Below are 27,100 nucleotides of genomic sequence, written 5' to 3'. Positions count from 1 at the left end.
GCTGAGTATATCCACGGGGCCCGAGAGCCCGACCGATATTGGATTTTTGAGCCGATACCGATAAAACCGATATCCAGTACCTTCACCGATAACCCCGATATATTCAGCCGATATTCAAAAGATATGGAATCTAGCTCAAGGCGCATATTTAACACCTCAAGAGTATTTCTTTGAACAGATTTACAGCCATTGCCATGCTTGAACATGAAATGAATGATCTATAATAAATATATCAATAGCACCAGTCTAGCAGTTGCAGATTACAGTTGACAAAACATAATTTCTCGCCCCTTTCTCCAAGGAGTGAACTTCTGTGGTCTTCATAAATGATGTATATGATACTAAACACAGCGAGTAGTCTTTCACTTGGTACCATAGTTAGTGGCAGAGCAAGAATTGGAAATCTTTCTTTATTTTGGTTCCACCACTCCGCTGCAGGGGATCTTTCCTTCAATGGTTCCACCAAATATTGATATTCTTCTGGTAGTGCACCTGGAGCCTTCAGCACATCATTAACAAATAGCTGAAGAGAATGTGCAAAACAACTCACATTGTTCGCGTCTGCTACTGCTCCATCCATCCCCTTGGGCCTTGACCATGACCAGCATTTCAGCAATCAACTTATCAATATTTGACGCTCTGTTATCCGCATTGGCCCATGCCATCATAGAATCAAAGATTATCGTATGAATTGTTGGCTCTGCTCCACTTTTGCTTGATTTTCTTGCACTCTAGTCTCGCATATTCCCCATCATGGTGGCCGCTCAGGCCTCAGTCAGATGACTTCATATATTACTGGTATTTTTTGCTTTGTTGCCTTGGCTTGTGAGCTTCTTACACAGACACCACCAGGACTATCTACAGAAAATTGTTTCGACGCGACGCTTTTCTCTATCATCACGAGGGTCAGTCCAGCATGAATGAAGTTCTCATTCTCTATCCGATAGAAATCTTCTGCAGACAACCATCCATTCAGGTGCTCTCTGTCTTTGGTATTCGATCACTGCAGGGGGATTCCCACGAAGTCACTGGGGCATAACGGTGAAAGTATATTTCTCACATAGGCCTACTGGCCTGCATGCGCTATGCAGCTTGGCCATTTATTTTTATAATTTACCGACATGCAGTGAAGACCTCACATCTTCTTTGACTCCCTACCACCTTGTTGTGACGTCACGAAAATGGCCGATATTTTTTACCTCCAATGGCCGATACCGATATTTCTTTCCAAGTGTGATATCGACTCGATATTATCGGCGAGCCGATAATCGGTCGGGCTCTAACATAAACTCTCTGCTTACACCGAGTAGAATGAATGTGCTCACAAGTACAGGTGAAAACATCCACCGAACTGTAGGGTCTGGGGGTGAATCCCCCGGAAGTTTGGCTTATCTCCCTGTGGGGGACCAACACCAACGTTTTTGGGGTGGGTTAACGAAGTGCTTTTGCGGCCCGAATTTCCGGATGGCCGCTATAGTTGCGGCAAGGTGTTTTCCTGCGGCACACATTGTATTCGTAGTTGCCAGAGTAGCGTATGCGTCTGATGGAAGTGGGCAATGAGCAAGGTAGCACGACAATGTGCTTGGTTCAACTTGGTGCTTCGTTCAACTTGGTTCGAGTTGGCGCGGTCGGTTAAACCCACGACCTCCGGCGCGAAAGACTGTAAACGACTCTCGGCGGTAGCACGTTTATCTGGATAAGGCAATTTTACCTCGAGTCAGCAGACTGACTACCATAAAATCACATGGATGCTATCATGAAGATAATTAATTTTACGATCAAAACCCTTTTCGACTAAGGTTTTATCGCAGGCGATCTATTGGCACACTTTTCAGAGTACCATATTGGCAAATACTTCGTATGTTTTCGTGCATCGCGGTGTGGTAATGGTCGACGCCGAAATGCCTATTTTTATTTTCCATGAATCATGCATTTTTCATGGGGAAGGATACTCAATAATGAAAAATTTGGCAACATGAAATCGCATCCAGCGCGAAAAAAAAACTGAAAAGAGTTGCATAAATTGTCGATAAGTGATGTATAAATAATTCATGTTCATTCACCGACATAATTTCGGGCCTCTTTCGTGCTCGGGACCCCCAATTGGACGATTTGGGGCGCGGCAGTTACGGTCCTGGTAAGACGTCAAAGTCCGGTCGCTGTTTTCTCGTTGAGATTTTACTATTGGAAATATTTTGCGCTTCAATCGCATATATATATTAATTGCATGTGGTATATTCGGGGTCAAATCAAGGTTGTTATTACAGCCATCGGGGAAGGGTTCATACGATGTGCTTCGAACCAGATGTACGCAATCTGAATTCCCATCTGCAGCTGACTAGATGGTCCCTAAGGAACCGTATCGCTGCAACATGTATTTTGTTTTTGAATGTAATTTTTTGCTCAATAAAAACTGTCTCTCTCTCTCTGTCTCTCTCTGTGATTGGCAATACGGGAAATTAAATGTATTGGGTTTTGTTTTAGTGCTTTGTGTGGCTAGTGAATCAACTGAGAATGTCATGGAGATATCTGTCCACGTTGAATTTGGTAGTGCACCCAGTTATTAATTTTAACACGAATGTATTCCAAACAAAGCTCTGCTCCGCGACGATGTTGGCTGCATATGATTTCATAAATGTATAGCCTTAACAGCCCCTAATGCGCGGTACCTGAATATATTTTCGAATATTCTACCAATGGGTATTGTGTCATTATAAACATTTTGGGTTACCCGAGAAGATACATGTTGCGATTTCGTATGTAGCCACCTCCGACAAACAGTCGAAAGTATGCGACCACCCTCCCCCCAACCAAATATACTTAGGCATTTCTGCCACTTGAAGTAGTTTACACGTGTCTTAAAAATTGCTACTTATACTGTTAGTTGAGTTGAAAATATAGGGAGTAACTTGTGCTACTTTATTAGCAACGCCAATCACTTCTACAAACTCTAGTCCAGTGGTTTTCAACCGGGGGTCCGTGAAGCATTTTTTGGGGTTCCACGAAGCGAAGCGAATTTACAAAATAGTTGATAACCTAATATATATTTTTCAAATTAGGAAAATCACGAGGCAGTTTTGCTTCATTACAGTAGAACTCACATCGACAGAATGGCCGTCTGAGATTGAATATCCTGCTGTGTGGACTCATTTTATTTGCTAAATTGCCAATGCCCACTGATACAAATATCTGGCTGTATACAGATGTTTTGTTGGGCATTGTGTAAAAAATTAATGGTTGGATACGTTAAGTCAATCACGGAGATTTCGAAATGTTCACAAAAATTCGTTTTCTCCTGTGATATAGGCCTACATAACCATTTCCTTAATAACTTCAAGATGAGTAGTATTTGCCAATATGGTGCTCTGAAAAGTGTGCCAATAGATCGCATGCGAAAAAACCTTAGCTGAAAAGGATTGCCCTTATGTTCACCGTGAAATTCGAAATAAATATGAGCCTATCGAATTGTCCATAGCTGCCTAGATGGCTCGTGTCTAATTATTCTATCGTGGCAATCTGAACCCCACAGGTCAAATAACATTTCTCAGATAAAAATTATTTGCCAGTGAAGAAATACGAATTTTCGATAAAGCCTCCACAAACTTTTCTTGGATCTCGCATGGTTTCTCCATAAATTACGGCATGATGTGTGGATGTACGCCTTATGGTCATTTTCTTAATTTTTCTGAAAAGTTGCGATCAGCGTTTCACAATTCAGTTTCAAAGCATGACCAATTATAGTGTCCAAAGTAGGGTTGCATTTAAAACAAACGGTGTTTTGAAACACATTTTTTAAGACATATTTTACACAAAAGCCTTATTAAAAAAACAAAATTGTATTTTTTTCAAGTTATAAAATTATGCCATAATAGTGTAAATAGTTTCCAAAAACATCCTCGCCACCTCATCCGCGTAAGCGGTGTTTTACAAAAAGTTTAGAGGTGGGCCGTGCTATAAGTCGGCAGTTACGGAAAATAATGAAGAATATCGGCCTGGTGTAAATGACCATAGTAGTCGACAAACACCATGAATACCCCAAAACAAACAAACAAACAAACTTTCCAAAAACATGTTGTATGAGCACACGGACAATTACCACCCAATTTAACCGACGTATATCGTTATGGGATGGTTGGAACCCTCAAAAATAGTCGGTTCAACAGTCGTAGTACAGATTTTTTGTCAAAGGGGCTACATTTACCCTGTATTTCAAATGGTCAATTTAAATCCATTATGACGTCACAATTGAATATTCGTGACGTCATGGCTTAAAAACAAAAAACAATAAAAAACATGTTTTAAATTAGGGCCTTGTTTTAAACATGTTTGTTTTTATTTGATTTTTGTTTCAAATGCAACCTTAGTCTAGTGTGTGGTACTATCACTCTCGCAGAAATAAGCTCCCAAATGACACAGTGAATCTCCAGTCCGATAGCCTTTTCTACACTGAACACAAACAGCTCTTTACTTTTGACTAAGCACTATCTTAAAAGCAAGCAAGGTAAATGAAACAGACCATAGTAAGTAAACAATAACATAATGAAGTTATAACGAACAACGACAGCTCTACTTATGCACCCCCCCCCCCCAATCCCCCTGTCTTACTCACTCTTACTCCCTGAAACAGATGTATAACTCTATTTTATTTTCATATATTCCTTATGCATCTATATCCTGCTTTTCTGTTGATAATTCATCAGTTTCTAGCCTTTTGTTCCTATTTTTATGTTAATTTTTTCCCTACTTTCAATTTTTACCCCTTGGTACGTTTTTGGTCATAACTTTTTTTCCCCAAGGTAAAAAAAGTGACAAAACCTATCATTGAAAAGCTGGTAAAATTATCTTTCCAACGGTATATAATACGTCTTTATAAGAATTTTTTCTAGGTTGACCCATTTTTAGACAAAATTCTACAGGAGTATATGTAGAAGCGACTATGAAGCTGACACGGCCTTATGAGTCATCAATCAGACATGGGGTAATCGCGATTAGTAATCGTAATCGATTACGACGATTACAGCATTTTCAAGTAATCGTAATCGCAATCGATTACATTCGAAAAAATCCCGAAGTAATCGTAATCGTAATCGACTACTTCCCATATTTAATCGATTTCTTTGTGAAAGTACGATTACTTTTTATTTGTACAAGGACTGTGACATAAACTGAACACTCGTGGACGAGGAAGAGATATTATACCATTTATTGAGGGCAGAAACGTCTGATTTTCAAATGCCACTGCTCATTATTACGTCAGAGGTAGCATATTTGCTTTGCTCGTCTTTGCGTAGGAAGTGTCCACACATAGTAAATAGATAGTCGATGTACATTAGCGTGATTGTAAGAAACCCCACCATGCTGTATATCGGTTTATCAATACATTTCAGACGCCACTACCTCGCATCAGGATAATTAATCATAATCACCTCTCTGCCTAAGTTAAAATAACAACTTTTGTATCGATGTTTGGTTATGCTTAATTAAACTATAGAATGTAATAGTTCTAATTCTATAGTTCAGTGGTTCTTAACCTTGCCCCCAGCGCCCCCCAGGGGGCGCTGGCGACTTTGAAGGGGGGCGGAAGCGCTCAGGGGGCGATATGGGAGGCGCTGGGCTCAGGGGGGCGGTATGGGGGGCGCTGGAGAAAAATGGCTTCGCAGTAGATAGGACTTATCCTTAATGAGTATTCAGAGCAAATTAACACCGAAAACTTCGTTACATATAGCCTTCAAAATACATATAGGTTTAATTGTCCATGAACGCCTAAATGACTGACACCGAATGTTCCTGTCTTGGCAATCTGAACCCCAGAAGACGAATTCCATCTGGCAGGGAAAAATTATATGTCAGTGAAGAAATACCAATCTGAAATCGTGTGCGTCTTTTAGTTTAGTACGATTGGGCGACAGGGATATTCCTATTGGGCGATATCCCCGTTGAGCGATTCTATATTTTTTGATATTGCAGACAGGGGATCACGAAATAACATCATGCAACGAAGTGATACCAACGGGTTCGCCCGCACGAATATGTTTAATTATTAGTAACGGGCCCTACAGTTTCCAAGAAACCTCACAATGTTCGCTTTAAGTTTTGATGAGTCTGCGCACACTCAACAACTCACTTCGCTGACCCTTGGACAACAGTGCGTAACGACTAAAAAAAGGCAGTAACTTCGGATTTGTTGTGCGCAACGTAGATTTTCTGTGCGCAGAGACCGTGTCAGCACTGCGCACGTGCGCAACTTAGAGGGAACAGTGCACCTCACTCAGCTCTACCGGTAAATGTGTTTACATGAGCAGAGAGAGGATAAAAATTGATCTCAATTTACATGCAATTCCCGATGATATTGACCAATTTGGTCATTAATTAGTGAAATTTTTTGCGCTTCGCGCGATTAGGCGAGCATAGCTGCCTCAGTAAATGGACACCCAATGTAGATACCTAATAGGCTATCAGCAAATAGCGGACAGCCTAATGGGGGTCTGGGAGTGAAGTCCCCCGGACGTTTGGTTTATCACCCGACGGGGGCCTTGGACCAACGTTTTTTGTTTGGAGGGGGGCTGACGAAGTGCTGTTACGGCCATGGTAACGAATGATTGTACCTGCGGCACGCCCGAATATGATTAATTATTAATTACGTGCCCTTTATTTTCCTATACCACAGCTCACTCAGCGCTACTGGTAAATCTGATTACGTGGGCTGAGAGGATAAAAATTTTATAGCGACTTATGTATGTAATTATACCACCTTTCCATTCATGCATTATAGAAAATTTTAGTACCTAGGGCGACCAGGCCACACAAACTTTTCTGACCATCAAAATCACGATATGGGGTTCGTGGGGGCGAAGCCCTCAGAGGTTCAGTTTATCACGCTATGGGTGCGCGAGGCAATCGTTTTTAGGGGGGTTGACGAAGTCCTATGACGGCCCTCCCTCTTACTCATTGTCTTTATTACATTCCTTACAATATGAAGTTGGGGGGGGGGGGCGCTGGAGCACGATAATTTTTTAAAGGGGGCGCTGGAAGAAAAAAGGTTAAGAACCACTGCTATAGTTGAATGCAGTTTCACCGTTGCTGGTTGGGAAGCAGTAGGCCTATATGGCACGAACGTACAGCATACAAAGGTTTAAAATTTTGTACTCGTCAAATAAAACATTACGTTTTCCACAACGAAGCATTAAAATCAACAGCTGGTGATATATATCATAACTGAGTCGTTGTTTGCCGTTTCTCGTAATTGCAGCTTGCATTACATTATCTGCATTAAGTTGAAGGCAGAATTTTATGTTCACTCTTTGTTATTCTCATATTATTCTACTCAAAACGGGCGCCAATCGCTATTTCACAATTCGTTACTGAACATTTGGTCCTGTCGGCATAGCCATTGGCTTACATACCGTTAGCGTGGTTTGTAGCTAGAATCAGGATCAAAACAGCAAAAGCTTCCCCAACCAAACTTTGGTCTTGGGCCCCCATAGGGTAGTCAATTTTGAAGTTGAAGATTTAATTTCGTCAATAATATTGGTAATTGCATCTCAGCCCCCGATGGTCAGATTTACCTGAAGAGCGGGGGGGGGGCGTAATTCATAAATATAACATCTGGTATCTTGCAATAATTACTTTATTGTATGTTGTTAATTCGTGACCTCCGGTCTGTTATATAGCCAAAAGATATTGATTGTAGTGGCCCAAACAGCAGACTAAAAGAAAAACTTAGGTGAGACGCACACACAAATTGTCATGTCTAATGCTCTGTGGGTGCCTTGGTGGCATTTGCATCGTGGGCTCAGATTGGAAGGAATGGGCTGTTAGTCACGCCCACCCAGCGCGGCTATTACCAATGGACACATACCCCGAGTTTTGGCCAATGTCTTTCTTTAATAGCACACTTCGTGGAGTCTCATGTTGGCCGAAACTGCATATGTCTTTTGATGTGTCGAGGAGCGGTATTGACTGGCACCTAAATGCCTATATTAGTATGAATTATGCATGCTTTATTTTTTGAGTGGGAGACGTATGCATTTCGAAATCAAGCTATCTAGAGACATTTAAATCGCAAAGCTCAAAGAGAAATTCCAAGTTAATGAAATCTCTCGAAAATGCTCTATAATTTATGTTGGTTTACAAAATACTTTTGAGTCCCCTCCAACCACGCTCCCCACCCTATTGGGGAATTAGGGGTGCGGGAGTTATGGACCTGGCAAGAATGCAAATCATTGGGTGCGATAAACCGTCCTCTATAAAATGGGCAATGGGTACATTATGACGTAACAGGGAAATGTCCCATATTTTTTAAAGACAGTTGTTATATCATTGGGCCTTTCCAGCGCGATCCATGTATACTGTATAGTCTTCCAATATAACTACTACGATGCAAAATAAATGTAATCGTGAGTAATCGTGATTACTTTTCCAATGTAATCGTAATCGTAATCGACTACTACCCGATTTTGCTGTAATCGTAATCGTAATCGTAATCGCGTGATTCAGAAGTAATCGTAATCGCAATCGATTACATTCATGAAGTAATCACCCCATGTCTGGTCATCATTAGGGCGATTTTTTTTGACATGTCAAAAAAAGTCAAAATAAGGTCAAAATTTCAGCGTTAGGTCAAAAAAAGTCAAAATTGTTTACAAATACTAAATATTTTGAAACCTGCATTTCATTTGTATCGTAGATTTTGCACAATCGGTGAACTTATCGTTTGACATTTTACAGCTTGTAGCCTACTTTATAGGCCTACCGTAGCAGACAGGGCATTGTCTGCTCATTGTGAATCATAAACACTGTCAAATGAAACAAATAGGTTGACACGGTGTTACGCACAACGTACCGCAATATCCTAAGTGAAGCAAGACTGCATGGCTCTTTGCATCTTTATGAAAATTGAGATGTACACCATTGTCAGAATGAAGCAACACGGTGTATCACCAGCAGTGTACGCTCGCACAACTTCAGTGTTGTCAGCCAACAGCTGCTACAACTGAACGTTCTTTCTTCATTCTTCTTGTTGTTTGTATATTCATGGTGTTTGTCGACTACAATGGTCATTTACACCAGGCCAATATTCCTTATTTTCGATTCCGTATCCGCCGAGTAGGCTATCTGCCACCTTGTAGCACGGCTCACTTCTATGCTTTTTGTAAGACACCGCTTACACGGATGAAATGGCGAGGGGGAACCTAGATAAACCTTCAACACTTGGGTAGGAATTCTGGAGTCGACCTCGGTCGGACTAGAACCCACTACCCAATGGTGTTGTAGCTGTGAATTATCCCACTATACGCTATCTCGCCACATCTCCATTCTTGGCAAGCTACCTAGTAAAGACAGACACTTTTTACCCGAGAATCAGTGATATCTAGAACTAGATATCTAGATATACCGCCGAGAATGTGGAAAAGTATCTTTCGTTGTACTACAACAAATTTTAATTATTTTCACCATAGTACGTCATGTACTGGAATTCATCATAGGGCCTGATTTTGTTAAAACAATATTTTGTCATGTAAAAATTTGTCAGTTTTTGAGTCAAAAAAGTTTTTTCAGGGAAAACTACTTCGTAAGGACAGACAGTTCAAACCAGAAATGAGGATAAGTAGTACAATTCTAACATTTTTTGGGAAAACACCTAATTTGCATACGTTAGGTCAAAATTTGGTCAAAATTTAGTTTTTTAAGGTCAAAAAATGTCAAAATTTAGATTTTTTAGGTCAAAATCTTTCATTTTTTAGGTCAAAAAAAAATCGCCCTAGTCATCATCATCCATTGCCACTGCCTGGATCTTAATTGATTTACCATAAGCATTTATCTTCTGTAAAACAAACGAAGTTCTGTTGATTTTAATATGCCATAAGAACGATAACGATGCCGCACTCATCTCCGAATTAAGCGGAGAGTTGACCGAACTAACGGGAGTGCGATTTTTACTTATGTCGCACTCACGAGCATTTTGACCGGATCAATCAATTCTTTTTCTATATCATGCCTATACCGCCTTGAGAAGTTTCCCACCCCTACCCCAAGCAGTCGAATCGTCACCCTGGTCAAGAAACGTCACTGAACCAGAAAGGCAATGTCATTATTATGAATATTGTGATGGCGACTCATATCAGATGGGCCCCCTTTTATTCCATGCTATTGTAAAAGACATTGATCGTAGTTTTATATATTCAGTGACCTTTTTTGCGGTTATCGGCTGCAATCTAGTCTTCGTGGACATGCGGACAGTGCTGGACTATGGGTTAGGGTGCGGTTAAGGCCGCTATTGGTTATTACGATTCCTATTAGTATGCCAACTTATGGCACGGCTCGATTTCGTTCCAGGCTACTTGTGTAACACTGCTAGCGACGATGAGGAGCCTAGGAATAACGGTTTTTATGCTCCACGTTGATATTGGTCAAAGCGTGTCTTACAACAGCCTTGGGCGAAAGCGGGGTGTACTAGATGTCGGTATATCGGGAATTGCAATATAAGATTATCGTTCTGGTAGGACTACCATATTCTGGAATCGGGAAAGGAGGACACTTTTTCAAAATTTTAAAACTTAGAATACCGGAGGAAAATACTAAAAAAATGGAAATTCTTCCCACCTTGTGGTCGGTTGACAAAAAAAGGTCGTCACTTTCATTCGAACCACGAATTCCCAATTTAGCGTCATTTATGTCCATTTTCACTCGAATCTATCCACGATCTCAGCTCTTAAAGCTGCAAAGGAGGACGAATTGCCAAAAAAAAGAGGTCAAATGGTGACCCTACGTTCTGGTGAACATCGAACGCAAATGTCGCAACACCGCGATTAATCAGACATCACGGGTTACGGGCCATCTGGCCTGCCGTGATGTTGATTGTTGAAACACGATGAAAATAAATCGATTTTCGTTGACAAATGCATCGGATCTAGGCAGTACACACCCTGCCTTGAGGACGGAGAAGGATTTGTTGAGTTTTATGGCGTTAATCTTGATATAAACCTACGTCTTTGCACACGTGGTGATTCGATAAATCAGCTCAGAGCTCAGTGCTTACTGGAGTCACCAGTAATTCATTACCGTATATTCCGGCTGCGTCACAGATATTTCTATATTTACTTTTGAATACCATACAGGCAAATTCCATGAAGTTCTAGGAGCCCCTTGCGGCGAAGCAGAAAGCGAAAACTGCGTTAACTCTCAATATAATTGGCATATTTACTGGCTTCAGCATCGACGTCATCTACGCAGTATTGAACCATTGAGATTCCGATGGAAATATGCTAATCTGTCGCTTTAGCAAATTCCCGCCACGATTCAATGTGTATATACCTATATTGTTACAGTATTCTCCAAACCAGGAAAGCATTAGTAATTGTGCAGTTGAACGCAGTGGGAACCTGTTCCATGATAGGACAAACTTGGATGATAAATTTCAATGTGATACTCAGTTTTAGGCGGCAATGACACTATATCCAACAGCAACATTGTTTACATACATTTCCTTTGATTATTGTTGTTACTGTGATGTTAAGCATCAATCAAGTTTATAGCTTTCTTGCTCAACGCTACTGCTATTTTTTTCGAAGATGATGTTCCCAATTTTTTTATTTACGATAATAAAAACTATTGAATTCAACTATTTGATTTGATCTCACCATGGTAGCCTATTATCAACTACTTACAGTGATCGAGTTGTCGACTAAACACCTGACTCAAATCTTGTCGAACATGGGTTACATCGTTCAAAGAGTCTGACAATGACAATGTGAGCTTGGCACGAAGCGCCACTGTCCAAACATTTCAAAATATTAACCGTGTTCACCAGGAGCGCATTTGTCTTCACTATACCTGAGAAGGCGATGTAGCAGTCAACTGATGCCTGTGTAGTTTTGTGGTTTGTTCCAGTTATATCACCAGTGATATTTGTTCAGCAGGAAACTGCCAGCAATTTTATAACGGTAACCTGAAAACAGCAAACTTCGTTACTATCTGCTGCTATCATCTCGTCGCTTGCGTCTTATATTCTCTGCATTACTTTTCATTCAGTGTGCATGCTGCCTGTTGTTTACTTCACCTAGGCTAAGGTGGGGGTCTGATCTTAAAGGCTACTACAAGTTGTTTTTACACCTTCCTATATTTTCATTGTATCGCAGTCTTCTTATGTTTTGAAGTGATGAAAATATTAATAAAAACTGATTGATGGATATTCACACATATTTATTGTATATAATAAGTTATGGACTAATATACAGTGTTGGGATGACTCAAGTCATGACTAGACTCGAGTCACCTTTTCGTATGACTTGACTTGACTCGAGTCACTTTGCTAAAATGACTTGACTTGACTTGACTCGGCGTATCAGAAATGTGGATTGACTCGTGACTCGAAGCAAAATTCACGAGTCAATTTCAAGTCATCAAGTGATCGGTGTCGATAAAAATCACTGTATCTTGCATATGTTCAGATTGTTCACAAAACGCTGGATGTAACCCGTGAGAGCGACCAATCATTCAATGATCGTGCGTTTCACTGAGCCTCCATTGTTCTCTCACAAATATATTGACCGCAAACGAAGTGATCGAAGCTTACAGCTTACGTTGTCGTAAACTCGTATATTAAAGTATTTCAATAGCAAAATGAATATTTTTCTACTCTGTTCTTACCTTAACCAGACCTCTTGTTTTATTGAAATTGAATTCGAATATAGTTTACATATAGTCCTCAACCATTGGCGCAGGCTCGAATTGTATCATATCAATTTTCAAATGGGCAATGTATTGCATCATATCAATTCGTTTCTCTATTCTCTCTTTTGGCTGGTAACTATAAACTGAGGCTATGCAATTACTTACGCAGTTTAGCAGTTCTACGTAGCCTATATGTGAGCGATACAGTGTCTTATTGTGTGTATATTTAACTCTATGTTCGTTCATCGGTTCAAAATCAATGACTACTCAATCTGTATTTCAGACAGCTAGCAAAATGCAATGACGTAGTCATGCCTCATACTTCGAAAAGGCAATTTGACTTCAATTGTGACTTGACTCGTGACTTGACTTGACTTGACTCGACTTGACTCGAGTCACCTCCGAAAATCGAGTGACTTGACTTGACTCGAGTCACCTTCGAAAATCGATTGACTTGACTTGACTCGAGTCAAAATGTGCAGTGACTCGAAATGACTCGTGACTCGAAGGTAGTGACTTGATCCCAACACTGCTAATATATTGTTCAGTGGGCAGGGTCTTAGTAAAATAAGGAAATGATGTGAAACCCTAGATACCCAATAACATATTTCCCAGATAGTGAATGCACCATCGAAGAGTCAGGATAGTCATTGTAGGTTTGGTGCAGCTTTGAGAGCATGACATCACGTTAAAATAGTAAATCTTCTCCGTTCAAAAACAGTGCGTTTCCAATGTCACATAATTTTGCGAGCGTGAGTGCCACATTATATAAGTGTAACTCAAGTCATTTCGACTCGCTATGGATTTTGACTCATGTCATGTCCAGTTATTTCAGAAATTTTTCAAGTCAAAAGTGATGCAAATTTTCAAAGTGACTTGAATCTAGTTAAGTCATCTCAAATCCGGTGTCGAGTCATTTAAAAATTTCAATTCGTATCGTTTGATTTTAATGTGCGGATGCAAATGCAAAAGTGCAAATAGGCTATAGACATTGAACATCATAGGATGCACCAGTGGAAAGCGTATACAAGGATGCATCACAAACTTACCATACTGTATAGATAACTTTTCCAAAGACGCTCCGAGAAGAACATTAAAGTTTGGGAAATAATGAAATGTTGAGAGGAATGTCACACCAGCACACTGGTTCCCACAGTGATGGAGTTTGAGAAACTGGGAACGTAAAATATGAGGGGGCGGATGGGGGACGGACGTTTTCGAGTGCTTAGCCATTTATAGTCAAGCAACATTTCTCTGGGCTCCGCCACGCAGCCCGCACTACATTTGCAGTGTTCTTGGTTTATATTTTCTTTCTATCAATATATTTTGTGTCATTTATCGTTTTGATTGCACGTGAGTCTACTAAAACGGGCACTATTGGCTTGCATATTATGTACCATTAACCTGTCGGCTATGTATGACGATAATCCATACATTGGGTTTGAATTTCTTAAAAATGCTGTACCATTTCAAACATACAGTATCCTCTTATAAACAATATATTGACAATGATCACCGAAATGTTCCATATAGTGTAGGTTAAAACATAAACTACTATCATGGTCATGTGAATAATTATTTTAAGTGAGTAAACAGCGCATGGTTTAAAAACATAATATGTAGGTTCTATCAGCGTATACACCCGCAACCAGGGCTTTGGAGCAGTCTTAAATTTGCATTGGTCCAGCTCTGGCTCCAGAGCTGTTTTCTATCATACATTAGCTCCGGCTCCAGCTACGGAGCCGCATTATTACCACCACCCCGGCTCCAGCTCCGGTTCCGGCTCTGAAAACTATCGAAGGTAACTATCGAATGTGTCTGTCTATATCAAGGGCGGGCAACTCGTGGCCTGCGGGCCATATGTGGCCGCGAGAAGGTTTTGAGTAGCCCGCGAGCTGATTTCCCTTTATATTATCGAAATCCTGTTATATTATCGAAATTAAATTGCTCAGATTGTGAACTTGCAAGGCCAAATAAAAGTATGATCAGTATGGCCGCGACACTTGGGATGTTGATGACTAAAATATCAGTTCCGATGCATTGGCAGACCCAGGGTCCGGTAATATTTTTAGTGAATCGTCGTAAATTACAATAAACTAAAAAATAATTAAAATTTTTTTTCACGCTTCGCGTGTTTCATATTGACACGATTTCTTTCTCTGTAGCTTACCCCCACCTGAAAAGGGAAAAAACGCCTGATTTAGCCGATGCGTCTAACTATATTCGCAATTACGAGAGAAAGTATATTTTCGCGTTTGCGCTCGCAGAAAGATCGTTGCCGATGAAATGCAGGCACAAAATGAATGTCGTATATTTGCGGAAATCTTCGATATCGATATGTCCAGATGCTGAATATGATCCTGTCCTTGCAAACTGAACGCAGCGAGTGGTATGCACTATGCAGTCGACCCGCAATCTACCCAAGTAATATTAATATTGACTTTGAAAATTTTACGCGCCTGGCGCGGCTAGTGGGCAACGCACTTTTTCGTCCATTTCATGTGGCCCTTTAGCCGAAAAGGTTGGCCACCCCTGGTCTATATAGATTACTAATTCACCCGTAGGGTAGTTATCCATTGTAATCTAGAGTCTGTCAGCCGTCAGTAATATCGAATGCAGCAACGAAGACATGGGTGCCGCCGTGTAGGCTTGTGACGACATAATGAATACTTGTGAATTGTCGATAACATCATAGTTGCACTATAGAACGCACTTTACTCCATGCCATTGCTGTCTACAGCATTGAAATTCTGATGCGGCGTTTTAACACTGGCACTGTACTCGTTAACATTAAGCCATACAGCTCAATTCAATCTTCAAATGTGCGATTATTATTCAACTGTAACTGTAGTAAGAGCAATATGGGCGGATATACCAACGTGATCAATAGAAATTCGATTTGCACCAAATGGCCGATGGTTTGACGTTCGATATTGGTGCACTCGTTACCAGTCCATCCGGTGTCGATCAAGTTTATCGGAATATAATATTTTCCCGTTGAAACGAGTCGAATAATCGAATTAAACACTGTGCCATGCACATTGCGCCATGCCCACAACGAATTAAATTATACAGTATGCGCATTGCACATTTACAAGTATACGAAACAGATGATTACAAATTGGAAATCGCATATCAAATCGGTACGTCTTCAACATAAAATACCATGGGGTTTTGGGCTACTCTTCTGCCATCCCCTACTTACGCTAGCAAATCCTTACAGGAGTGAATGACGATGATGCGCAATGATGAATTACAATTAGCATGCATAATTGCATACTCAATAACAGTTTCCAATTTTGCGGCCCGATTGAAGAACCATCACAAAGGAACGAATATTTGCTCATCCGTTTCACAGCAACGATGAGATGGAATTTCTCGGCGCGTGCTCGTCATATCGACATAGGCAATAATATCTTTTTTATTGACAAAAGCAAATTTAGGTAAACTTATTCAGTATGAGCTAGTCTCGCTTCAACGCTAAGGTGAGGACGTATAACGTTTTTACAGCTCAGATTATAAATGCCAACTGCACTGTTACCTATAGTTCGCAGACATATTTATGAGTCATACAGGGTAGTATTAATGCTTAGTAGGGCTCTTCAAAGATGACTTTTTTCTCAAATCGTACTGGCTACATGATTAAATTGTTCCGTTACCTAATTTAAGCCTACACACAAAATGTAGTTCAATTCCAGCCAGTAACCGCTTTGCTACTGGAGAAGTAAGTTTCTATTTATTATATAAAAATAAATAATGAAAAATCTGAAAATTTTCCGTTCACCCTATGAAAGTGTTAGGCTGTCTATGAAACGGCGCTCACCAAATTTGGTTCAATTCCAACCAGTGGAAGCGGAGTAATTGACGTCGAAAAATTTGGATTTGAATAAAATAGTATTTACGGTGAGCACAACTATAATAAATAAACAAAGAATCGGTCACCGTAAATACTATTTTAGTCAAATGCAAATTTTTTCGACGGCAATAATTGTCTATAGACAGCCTGACATTTTCATGGGGTGAACAGAACATTTTCAAATTTGTTAATATTTATTTTTATATAACAAATAGAAACTTTCTTCTCCTGTAGCAAAGCGGTTACTGGCTGGAATTGAACCAAATTTTGAGTGTAGGCTTAAAATAAGTAACCTAACAATTTTATCAAGTAGCCAGTACGATTTGAGAAAAAGGTCATTTTTGAAGAGCTTTAATGCATAGTGGTGCGAAAGAAATATTTCCAGATGTAATTGTAACCATTGAACGGAATCGCAGCGACAAGCAATCATCAGCTGTGAACGTCGATTCCCAAGTTTGTTTTATCCCATTGAACAGGAATATAGCAACCTATTTTTATGAAGTATAGATGGCATCTACGATACACGTTCAAGTTTGCTGCCTGAACACAAACGGAAACCGTCAAGTCTCATGTAAGCTACCTATACGTTCATCTCCGACCCGAAAATACCTTGCATCTTAAAAAAAAATCATACATTAATCATGCATCACATAGATAAGTATATAAGCCGTGCAATCGTGACATGCCACTTTTACTACGGCCGTGTATGAAGTGAACAGCCCATACAATCTACAGTGTGGAAGTCAGGCATGGCACCAACGGTGATGGGGCTTTATATAGTGCAGGTGCCAAGTTGGGCCGCATTTTAAGTGTACAGCGTATAGGACAGTTATGTGACAGTAGCTGAACAGTAAAACTCAACACTTCAAGTGTATGCTATACATTGCGACTAGCCTACTGTTACATATATTTTGTATAACCTGTTGCAGTATATAGGCTACCTATTATTATGTTGTCTAACATTTGACGTCACGGTGGCGAAGTTCCTATACGTTAGGGTTAACATATTTTGAGATCCGTAAAAGAAGACACACTGGACAAGCTGCAGAAGTTGCTATAGCGAACGGCAAAAAGGGTGATTTTTAATTTCACACAGCCAATTTCATTTGGTTGATTAAATAAGGTCCTTTTTCCAACTCGAATCCCGAGATACCCGTCAATTTCGGACCTCATCTCGCGCGATTCGTGGTCTTTTGTGCCATTTTAGGCTGAAAAAGAGGACAAATGGCCAAAAAGGAGGACGTTTGGACAAAGGGAAGACATTTCTTGAAAAGGGAGGACAAATCCACACAAAGGGGGCTCTATGGTGACGCTACAAAATACGTAGACTTGGCCTATTCTGGTAACCATGACTGACACTGGTACATTTTTCCAGCGAATCTAAACCTATAGTTAAAGCGTAATAGCAACACTTCAGAATGGATGCAAAGGAATCCGAAGCAAATAATCAAGGTGCAATGCTTCAACAACCGCAACCTGAATATGCGCCATATCCTATACCTCCGACGGAATACCAGCAATCTGGAGATACAAACCAAGGTCAAATGCAACAAAAGCCGGGTTACACAACTGCCCCAATACCTCCACCACAAAACCAGTACGCGGCATATCCCAACCAAGCTTATGAGCCTGGCGTCGTTGTAAACGAACCAACGATTCAGTATTATCCACAACACATGGTAAGGATGCAGCGACGCTTTTTCAAGCAACATATTTTAGACAACATCCCTGTAAAATGAAACTCAGCGTATAGATATAATTCTGATCAGAATCTTTGGAATTGGATTACATATAATGATCCTTCACTTTATGCGACAGGACAACGTATGACATACGCTGATCGGATATTTACAAAACATGTTATGCATATCGACTGGTAATAAATTAAACGATTTGAAAGTTCATTTCGCAGTCTTATAAGCCACTCTACATCACGTTAGTCAGCTAGCTGATATTTTCCGTGAACTATAGTGGAATCAATCTTACTGATATTATTGGTGTCAACATAGGCCTACCAAATATACATCTGTCTTTAACTCGAATGTTCCTATACAGGTATATGATGAAGCATTTTTATTTCATTTCAGGTAGGTGAACCACCAGTACCAAACTACTTATACTTATCCATCTTCACGACACTATGCTGTTGCTGCTGCCTGGGGATAGCAGCGATTGTCACTTCGAGTCAGGTATAATAGATAGCTAGTTTTTATCAGTAACATAACAAAAACTCCTAATTATGACCGCGTCTCGTTGGCCAAAGCCTTCGACATTGGTATGCCCTTACAATCTGAGCCCCGGCAACACAAAAAAATTATTTCATCCAATGTAACATTGCAATGAAATGTCGGACTTGGCCGAGTCATGCACAATAATTCGTGTACAAGTTGAGCCATTTTCTGTAGTTCGGGAAAAAGACTCAAGTCAAGTCGAGTCACCAAAACATCGCGACTCGAATCAGAGTCTAGTCGAATCGTGACGCGTGTCATTACAACCCTGATACCAGTGTTGGGATGACTCGAGTCAACTTTTCGTGTGACTTGACTTGACTCGAGTCAGTTTGCTAAAATGACTTGACTTGACTTGACTCGGAGTATCAGAAATGTTGATTGACTCGTGACTCGGAGCAAAATTTACGAGTCAATTTCAAGTCATCAAGTATAATCGCGGTGTCGATAAAAATAACTGTATCTTGAATATGGTCGGATTGTTCGCGAAACGCTGGTATAACCAGTGAGAGCGACTAATCATTCAATGATCGTGCGTTTCACCAATCCTCCATTATCGTTCTTTCACAAATAAATCAACCGCAAACGAAGTGATCAAAGCTTATGTTGCCGTAACCCAGTATAGCAAAGTAATTTATTAGCAAAATGTCTATTTCTGTTCTCTGTTATTACCTTAACCAGACCTCTTGTTTTATCGAAATTTAATTCGAAGATAGTTTGAAGTTCTCAGCCATTGGCGGTATGGTATTGCATGTTATTAATTATTTTCTCTGTTCTTTATTGTGACATGTAACTATAAACTGAGGTTATGCGATTACTTGCGTAGTTTGGGAGCACTACGTATATGTGAGCGATACAGCGCCTTTTTGCTTGTATATTTAACTCCATGTTCAATTGTTCATTCATCGGTTCAGAATCAATGACCACTCGATCTATATTTCAGAGAGTCACTAAAATGCAATGAAGTTATCATGCCTCATACTTCAGTCGTTTGCAGTGTTTTGGCCGATTCACATATCAACTCTGTAATAAACCCTACGCGGTTCGGGTCTGATCGAGCTCGTTGGGGGAGAAAGATATAACTTACAAGTCAAACATGTAGTGTATCGTGAAAAAGATCTTGCATGCCGCAATTAGCCCTTATTCCAGGGGTTGCCAACCACTGTTATAGCTGGTGCCACGTTGGTATTATTGACAGAATTTTGTAAAAACATTTTAGGAATGGATGTGGAATAGGAGTCAGTGTGTTGAAAGTTTCGGCGGTAACAGTAGGTAGCTTAAAAATACCTGGATTTGGAGTACGAGTTGGAGTCGTGGTAACGTTAACTATATGACACTACCCTCCTGGTTTTGACAAATGGACAGGGATTATTCCGACGGGTAATAGTTTAGTTAGAGAAGTTTTTGCAATTTTATTGATAGTGAAAAAATTATGGTAATCGCATATTTATTGATTCCATGGCACGTTTATCATTCGAAATGTAGTGGTGGACGTTGGAAAAACGCATTCTTCCTTTGTTTTCGAAGGCAAATTAAACGTTTTCTGATCGTAGCCGATGCTGTTACGACAAACATGGGCATTCCGCGATGTCGGTGCATCTTGCATCACTGTCATCATGACATCTAAAATTTGCTTTTCAGGCAAATTCTATGAAGTATTCAGATCCACGCGAAGCAAAGCGTAAAGCAAAGACATCCCGCACGCTGAACATTATTGGAATTGTCATCGGCATCATCCTCGCTATCGTTTACGCGGTGCTAGAATTTTCTGTGATGAATTAGTGACACTGCAATGAAAATGTTGTACTATTGTATCGACTCACCAACTTATCATAACGATTCAGAAGGCCTTCTAAACAACCACATCAGCTATATCTCTGATGGGAAGCAATATTGAACTAGCAACCCACAGTCAAAGTATTTGGACACTCTATACCAAAATGCTACTTTCGATTATATAATACTTTCGGTTCACGAAGTATGTGTGCTGTATATATTAGCTATGTAGAAGCGAGCCATTTTATACGTAATTGGTTGTGAGTATGCTTGTACTCTATATATGATGCGATAGCCCGTTCTGGCGATAGAGCCGTGGGATCACATGAACTATACGCCGTCATTTCCCGTACACAGGGAACACGAGTAAAACAATGAATCCCCATGTGCATTAATGATCCCCTATGTACGGCCTTTTCTTCAGATGCCTTTTTCTTTTTGCACTCTCTCGAATGTCATTGAAAAAGTGCTGACTCAGCGTATTTCTAGTTACGAGGTTTGAGTTTTTTCCGTCTACTCCCATTATAGAAAAATTCGCACATCTCCATAATGTACACTTTTCTTGCCTTATAATCTCAGCAGGTATGGGCCCTTTGTATTCCCTCTATTTTCCAATAAAAAGTGCTGACTCAGCGTATTTCTAGTTTGAGTTTTTCCCATCTACGCCCATTACGTAAAATACTTCACTTGATACCTATTACAAACACTGGCTCGTCGGGATTATTTTTGTGTGCCTTATACATATCACAAAGTCACTCAACGATTTACCAATATTACAGCATCACGCTTCACTACTTCACTATAGAAAATAGGTATATCCTGTATTTACAACTAATTTTTAAGAACCTAACCTCTAACCTTTAAACTCTGTCATTCTCCGTTGTGTTTCGTATTACTCTTATCGCCATCCATTGCTCTGCTCCGTTTCGTCTCCTCGTGTTCCTCATGCGACTTAAGGTACTACGTCGACGACACTTTATATAACTTACCCATGTTACAATCAACGGAGCAATCAACCCTATTACCGCCACTAATTCAGTCACGTTTTCTAGGGTAGGTATCAACTTCGCACCTTCCATAATCATCCTATCGATCAAGAACAATCCTCTTACCTTATATTCACCTTCCATCATCACCAGTCGTGCAGCCGTTGAGTATAGTTGTAGTCAACGAATTCTGTGGCTATCTTCTCCACGGTGGTTCTTGATAGTTGGGACATTCAGGTACGGATGTTCCCACCCCTGGGTTTTTCTGCCCAGACAGTGGCAATGCGTCAACCGTTGTTGACGTCAAGGTAATGGTCATCAGCTCGACACTACTCGTGAATACGTCGTCCTTGTCGTCTCCTGATGAATACAAAATGGACGTTTCGGCACCTACCTTATTGCCGTTATCCATAGTTAGGTAGTGCGTTCCGATGCCGCTCGCGCCGTCATCCGTGAAGTTCTGCAGAGCGTCCGTAGTGGTAACCGGATGCACTGACGTTTCTCTAGGCGTTTCCATCATGATTTTCGTCATTCCGTCGGTTTGGTTTCGCGCGCGACGAGTTTGCAACTGTTGCTTCCCATGAGTCGCATCAGTTGGTTTGACATTTTCATTTTGTCCCCTTTTTTTAACCATCGATCTCAATCGTTTAAAGGTTTTCGTCAGTTTTAGTTTTACAAAGCATGTCCACAGGTTTAACAACAGTAACCGGTGTGGTCTCTTCCAGTTTTCTTTCTTCAAATCTAAGAGGGAGAGTACTTCTCTTCCTTGGGCTTCTTTCAATGCCTTCGCCTGGCCCTCCCCCTTCAAATTACAAGGTCCAGATACAAATGGTTTGGTCGAAGGGTCCTTAAGTTCGATGCCACATCTGTATGCCATGGCGTGTGAGGAGCCGAGGTGACCACGCAGGTCCTCGAGTTCGGACGCAAACGGCGCGTAGAAGGCTTTCCAGACTTCATCAGAAATAATGGTATTTTCTGGAGTCGTCAGGTCAGGAGGTTTGTACGGGAGTTTGGCCAGCGCTACATATTGTACACAAATATCTTCAAGTTCCGTCATGACGCTTGAGTTAGTGTCTTTATGCAAAACATACGCAGTAACTGGTCCAGCCATGGGCTGGTGTGAGCCTCGTGATGATCGAGGTTTTGGTGTTGGTGGAGAGAGGGCGAGGTCCTTCGATGTAGGCCTCTGACCTCGGCGCGTGCCCGCGCCTACCGTCACGCCGATGGACTCCTTTTCCGCCGGGGACCCTATTTCTGGGGTGACGTGCATCTTAAAATCCCCAGACTCCTTGTCGGACATGACTGGGCGTGTATCCGGTTGACCGGCAATAGCTGCTTTGTTTGAACCTTCTGGGAAAGTAATCATAACTGTGGCTGTCGTCATGCATCTATGGGCCGAATCATTACAGTTATTCGGACAAGTGCATCCACCAGAGCATTTAGGACCAGTTTTCTCGTGCAGGTCCTTATTTACGCCAGCGGGCATTCCACGCTCGACGTCAGCTGTAGCTGTCGCTATGCATCTATGGGCCGAAGTTCTGCAGTTCTTCGGACAAGTGCGTCCGCGAGAGCTTTTGGGACCAGTTTTCTCGTGCAGGTCTGTATTTACGCCAGCGTGCATTCCACGCTCGACGTCAGCTGTAGTGGTCGCCATGCATCTATGGGCCGGATTTTTACATTTATCCGGACAAGTGCATCCGCGAGAGTTTTTGGGACCAGTTTTCTCGTGCAGGTCCTTATCTACGCCAGCGGGCATTCCGCGCTCGACGTCTTCATTAACGGTGTCAGCAGGCATTCCTGCCTCGACACCAACAGTTTTCCATAGGTTCTGGGTGACGTTAGTTGTGATTTTCAACTCGTCGTTCGCACCAGTGGTGATTTCCATTTTGGTACTCGCGCCAGCGGTAATTTTCCGCTTCACGCTATCTTGGTTTGCAGCATCCATCAACCCATCGTCGATTGTAGTGTAGCTAATACCGCTTTCGACTTCGGTTCCCTTCCATTGATTGCACGGGTTCTCATCATGTAGTGTTACTAAAGACAACTCTCCATTTGCGTTAGACGGGGTTTTCAATTCCGTAACTATGCTTGGTAATTGTTGGACTCGATCAATCCATTTTAAGCCAATTACATTGAGAGGGACTCCTTTCCCGGTCGCAAATGGAACCGGTAGTTCGTCAAAATCAATTACAACCAATGAGTCAACGTGGGAGGAGCCCCCTATACCACGTAACTTCATATCTAAAGGTTGCCGTTCCTCCCAGCTCTTTGGATACATGGCTTTTACGATATTTTTCATAATTAGATTAGGTAGGCTTCCCGTGTCGGCCAAAAATGTCGTACCGGTTGTTGAATCAGTCAAGTACAAAAGCCGACCGCCGAATAACTCCGTGAAGTCTGGCTGTAGAGGGTTATCCGGTGTATTAAGGGGTAGAGAAGCGTTATGAAGAATCTTTGCGGGTTGGGGAAATAAATTTTCTGGGAGCTGATTTACCGGATCAATCAGCACCCCCAGTCGTTTTTTGAGAGTCTCAACCCTTGTTCAAGTTCCTCATCCGTCCAGTGTGAGGCGTCATAGTGACGTGGCGGGCGTCGAAATAGCGGTTCCGTCCAGGCCACTTGGCTATTGCTTTGATTTGGCTGTGCAGACGGTCCCTGAGGACCCCATTGATCCTTATCATGCCAGTGAGTTCTATCTCTATTTTTTGGCCTAGTGTCATAATAGGCTTCGCACAAGGCAGTTCTCTGTGTCAGCGAGGGAGAGCCTTGGGTGGCAAGGTATCGGTCGAGGTCCGGGACCGTCAGTATGTTATTCCTCGCAAGGAAAGGCCCCCAATCACGTTCAGCGGACTCCTTAACGCGAGTAGGTATTGGTTGTACTCGCTTGCGAACTACCCCTCCCAAGGTATCATTCTTGGTAAGCACCTCCTCATTTAGCCGAAGTATGAATTTTGCCACGCAATTTCGGGATTGGTGTCCCGGGGCCTTACAGCAAAAACATACGGATAAGGACTGCCCCTGAGGAGGTTTCAGATATAAGCCTAGAGGGGCGAAGATGTTTGGGTTCCCAAGAAAATTATATCTCTCCCCTTGGCTCTCCGCGATGCGGAGGGCTTCCTGACTGCTTGATGGTGTGATTTCCTGGCCACCCCTGCCGATCCCAGAGTCCTGCGTCTTCGTCAGTTGAGGTGTCCGGTTCCAAGTACTTGGTCCCTGACTAGGTTGAGAAGACCTGGAGTTTCGCGTTGGTGTAACGTTGAGTCCATTCGATGCGTTGCGCACGTTTTGTGGTCGGGCAGGTTTAGCCCTGGGAGTCGGACCACGTCTGCCGAACCCATTGCCACTCATAACGTTGGTAAAAAAACGGTTGGTCTTGGTGCCGCGAGGAGGGTTACGTCGTGGCTGTGAAGCTTGCCCGACACCGACGAGCTGCCGTGGCCACATTTCCCCAGACGGTTCGGGTGGTGTCCCTCCGATCATGTGTAGAGGTGGTTTAGGTGAGGATGGTTGCACCATCAGAGGTGGTGTTATAATCGGTGGGGAGGGGTGTTCAGTCGTCCATCTTCACTCCCGTGAGTAGGGTAACTGTGCATCATGGGTCCTGCAGGCTGAACATAATATATGTGCACAGGTGGTAGGGGTGACATTGTCTTTCTGACCTCCCGAGAGGTGGAACGTACCTCTTGTTCATCCAAGAACTCAGAATTCCAGTACAGCTGTAAATCCTCCGCCACCTCTTGCCAAGACCTGCTATCCCATCCCCGCATAAGCAGCCTAAGTGTTTCTGGTAATCGTTGTCTTAGGTTGCGGAAGAGTCGCAGCCCATCCGGATTCTCTTTGATTTCAGCCTCCATATCTATCTCTAGTTGTTTTAGGGCACTATTCAACAGCGGAAGAGGTTCGTCTTCCCACTGATAATTCCTCCGGAAATCGTTGATGACCTTTTCATTGTTAACCAAGCCTTGCGGGTTGGATAGCGACAACGATTTCATGACCGAGACCCATTTTGCATTTCCCGAGTTGGTATTGAAGAAATTCCCCAGCTGATTAGCTTGTTTGAGGCGACCTGCACTCCGCAACTTCTTCTGCATGGCATTGGCCAGGATTATATCTGTATCGGTGTCGCCCTCGCCGTGTCGTATTCGTCTCATCGTATTAGCCATCCACTTTAGAAGGGGCATATCCCCTGGATCCATCATTAGCTGTAGCATCTCCTTTTCCGACTGGAACCTTTCGGGCGTAGTTAACACCAGGTTCACGGCATCATTCTGTGGTTGATCTCGCGGAAGTCTCGACCTTCCTTCGCTTTCTCTTGGGGCAGATGCGTACCGAGGTAATCTGAGGTATTCAGAGATGTCTGACATATTCTCTTCGGGTTCGGTTGGGTTGGGCTGACCAGAGTCTCGCTGAAGCGTCCGTGTGGTCCCCCGAATGGCCTCCCGTGCCGCCGCTATTTTCCTACCCAATCTGTCCAATTGGGCATCAGTATCTTCTCCCGAGTCCTCAGGGTCTTCGCCTCCGTCTTGTCGGTAGTTCGTTCTCCCTTCTTGAAAGGTAACGCGCTTCGTCGCACTGCCGGCCGCACCTTGTGTTCTGGCCCGGGTTCTCTCGGCGGTCCGTTGATCGTCGAGCCATGCCCCGAGCCGCTTTCGAGCGTGCGCATAGCCGTCGTCTGAATCGGTGTCGGTCCCGTTTTCACTTTGCCGGAATAGACTGGGTGTATCGACTAGGTTCCCCCTTCGTCGTTCGGGGCGTGTCCCATTCCGAACCGGTAAACATGGAGTCGTTCCTGGACGAGAATCAGATAGTGAATTCGGCTTGGAACCTGGCAACGCAGGGTAGACTGCCGTCACGGTATGGCAATCCAGGCCCTTCTGAACTGTAAGCGTGGGCAGGGGCGCTGTTGCCCTGGACGATTGCCCAACGAGCGGATCATACGCCGGTGGAGGTACTGCAGACATTACGGACAGAGAGGAAGGTGGCGGTGGTTTATCCCCAACCACTTGTGCATGGGCTTTACCCAGCTCAAATTCTGATTTCAAGATCTCACTGAGGACGTCAGTGGAGACTTTCCCGCTGACCTTCGAAGTGGCATCGCATACTGCTTTGAGGTCGACTTGAGCTCGCCTGACTTCTTTCTTGGCCTTTTCCAGCCCCTTTTTTGTCTCGGGCAGAGTTGATTTGACTTCTTTTAGTACCTTTGTTTTATCAGCCACGTCTTTGGCCAGCTGTCTTTCTTGTTGTCTGACGTCTTCATGGCGTTTTTGCGTTGCTTTCAGCAGCTTGATACCCTGCTCGAGCTCGTCAGCCGCCTCTGACAGCTTCTTTTTCTTCTTCCTAAAAAATTTTAGCATTCTTCGCATAATTTATGCAAATTTTGATTGTCTGTATATTAGTTCCGTGCCTTTTACTGGCCAGGGTAAGTACCGTTCTGAGGTAAATTACTCACGGACGTGGTTGTGTTGTCCCCGATCACTCGTCCTTGCGTCGTGGGTACGGAATGTCTTATGAAGATAACTGGGTCAGTTCTGTTGGTGATTACCACAGCAAATCCGTTATGTGGGACATGTAGTAGCTCGGTC

The 27,100-nt window shown here is 42.3% G+C and overlaps 3 protein-coding genes across 4 annotated transcripts in view; 1 reads left to right on the top strand and 2 right to left on the bottom strand.

Moving 5' to 3' along the window:
- The window catches only part of LOC145453226 (uncharacterized), a 555,138-nt gene that overhangs the window by 232,241 nt on the left and 295,797 nt on the right, over window positions 1-27,100 (bottom strand). The gene's annotated exons all lie outside the window — the stretch shown is intronic.
- The window catches only part of LOC145453237 (uncharacterized), a 348,886-nt gene that overhangs the window by 189,895 nt on the left and 131,891 nt on the right, over window positions 1-27,100 (top strand). The window contains exons 2-4 of one of the 2 annotated variants that reach the window (XM_080331224.1): window positions 17,904-18,207; window positions 18,616-18,717; window positions 20,398-21,169. The exons of the other annotated variant lie outside the window; for it this stretch is intronic. Of the exons in view, the coding sequence (XP_080187350.1) occupies window positions 17,947-18,207; window positions 18,616-18,717; window positions 20,398-20,538 (504 nt within the window). The 5' untranslated portion in view covers window positions 17,904-17,946 and the 3' untranslated portion in view covers window positions 20,539-21,169. Of the gene's footprint in view, window positions 1-17,903; window positions 18,208-18,615; window positions 18,718-20,397; window positions 21,170-27,100 lie in introns of those variants that run through there. 2 annotated transcript variants of the gene reach the window in all.
- Window positions 1-27,100, bottom strand: part of LOC145453228 (uncharacterized) — a 378,716-nt gene that overhangs the window by 348,782 nt on the left and 2,834 nt on the right. The window lies entirely within an intron of this gene.

The sequence above is a fragment of the Botryllus schlosseri genome, chromosome 13 (assembly GCF_051294905.1).
Source record: "Botryllus schlosseri isolate E-star chromosome 13, Bs_hap1, whole genome shotgun sequence".
In the NCBI taxonomy this organism is placed as follows: domain Eukaryota; kingdom Metazoa; phylum Chordata; class Ascidiacea; order Stolidobranchia; family Styelidae; genus Botryllus; species Botryllus schlosseri.
The sequence above is the reverse complement of the archived record's forward strand: the minus strand, read 5'-3'. Positions and strand labels throughout refer to the sequence as shown.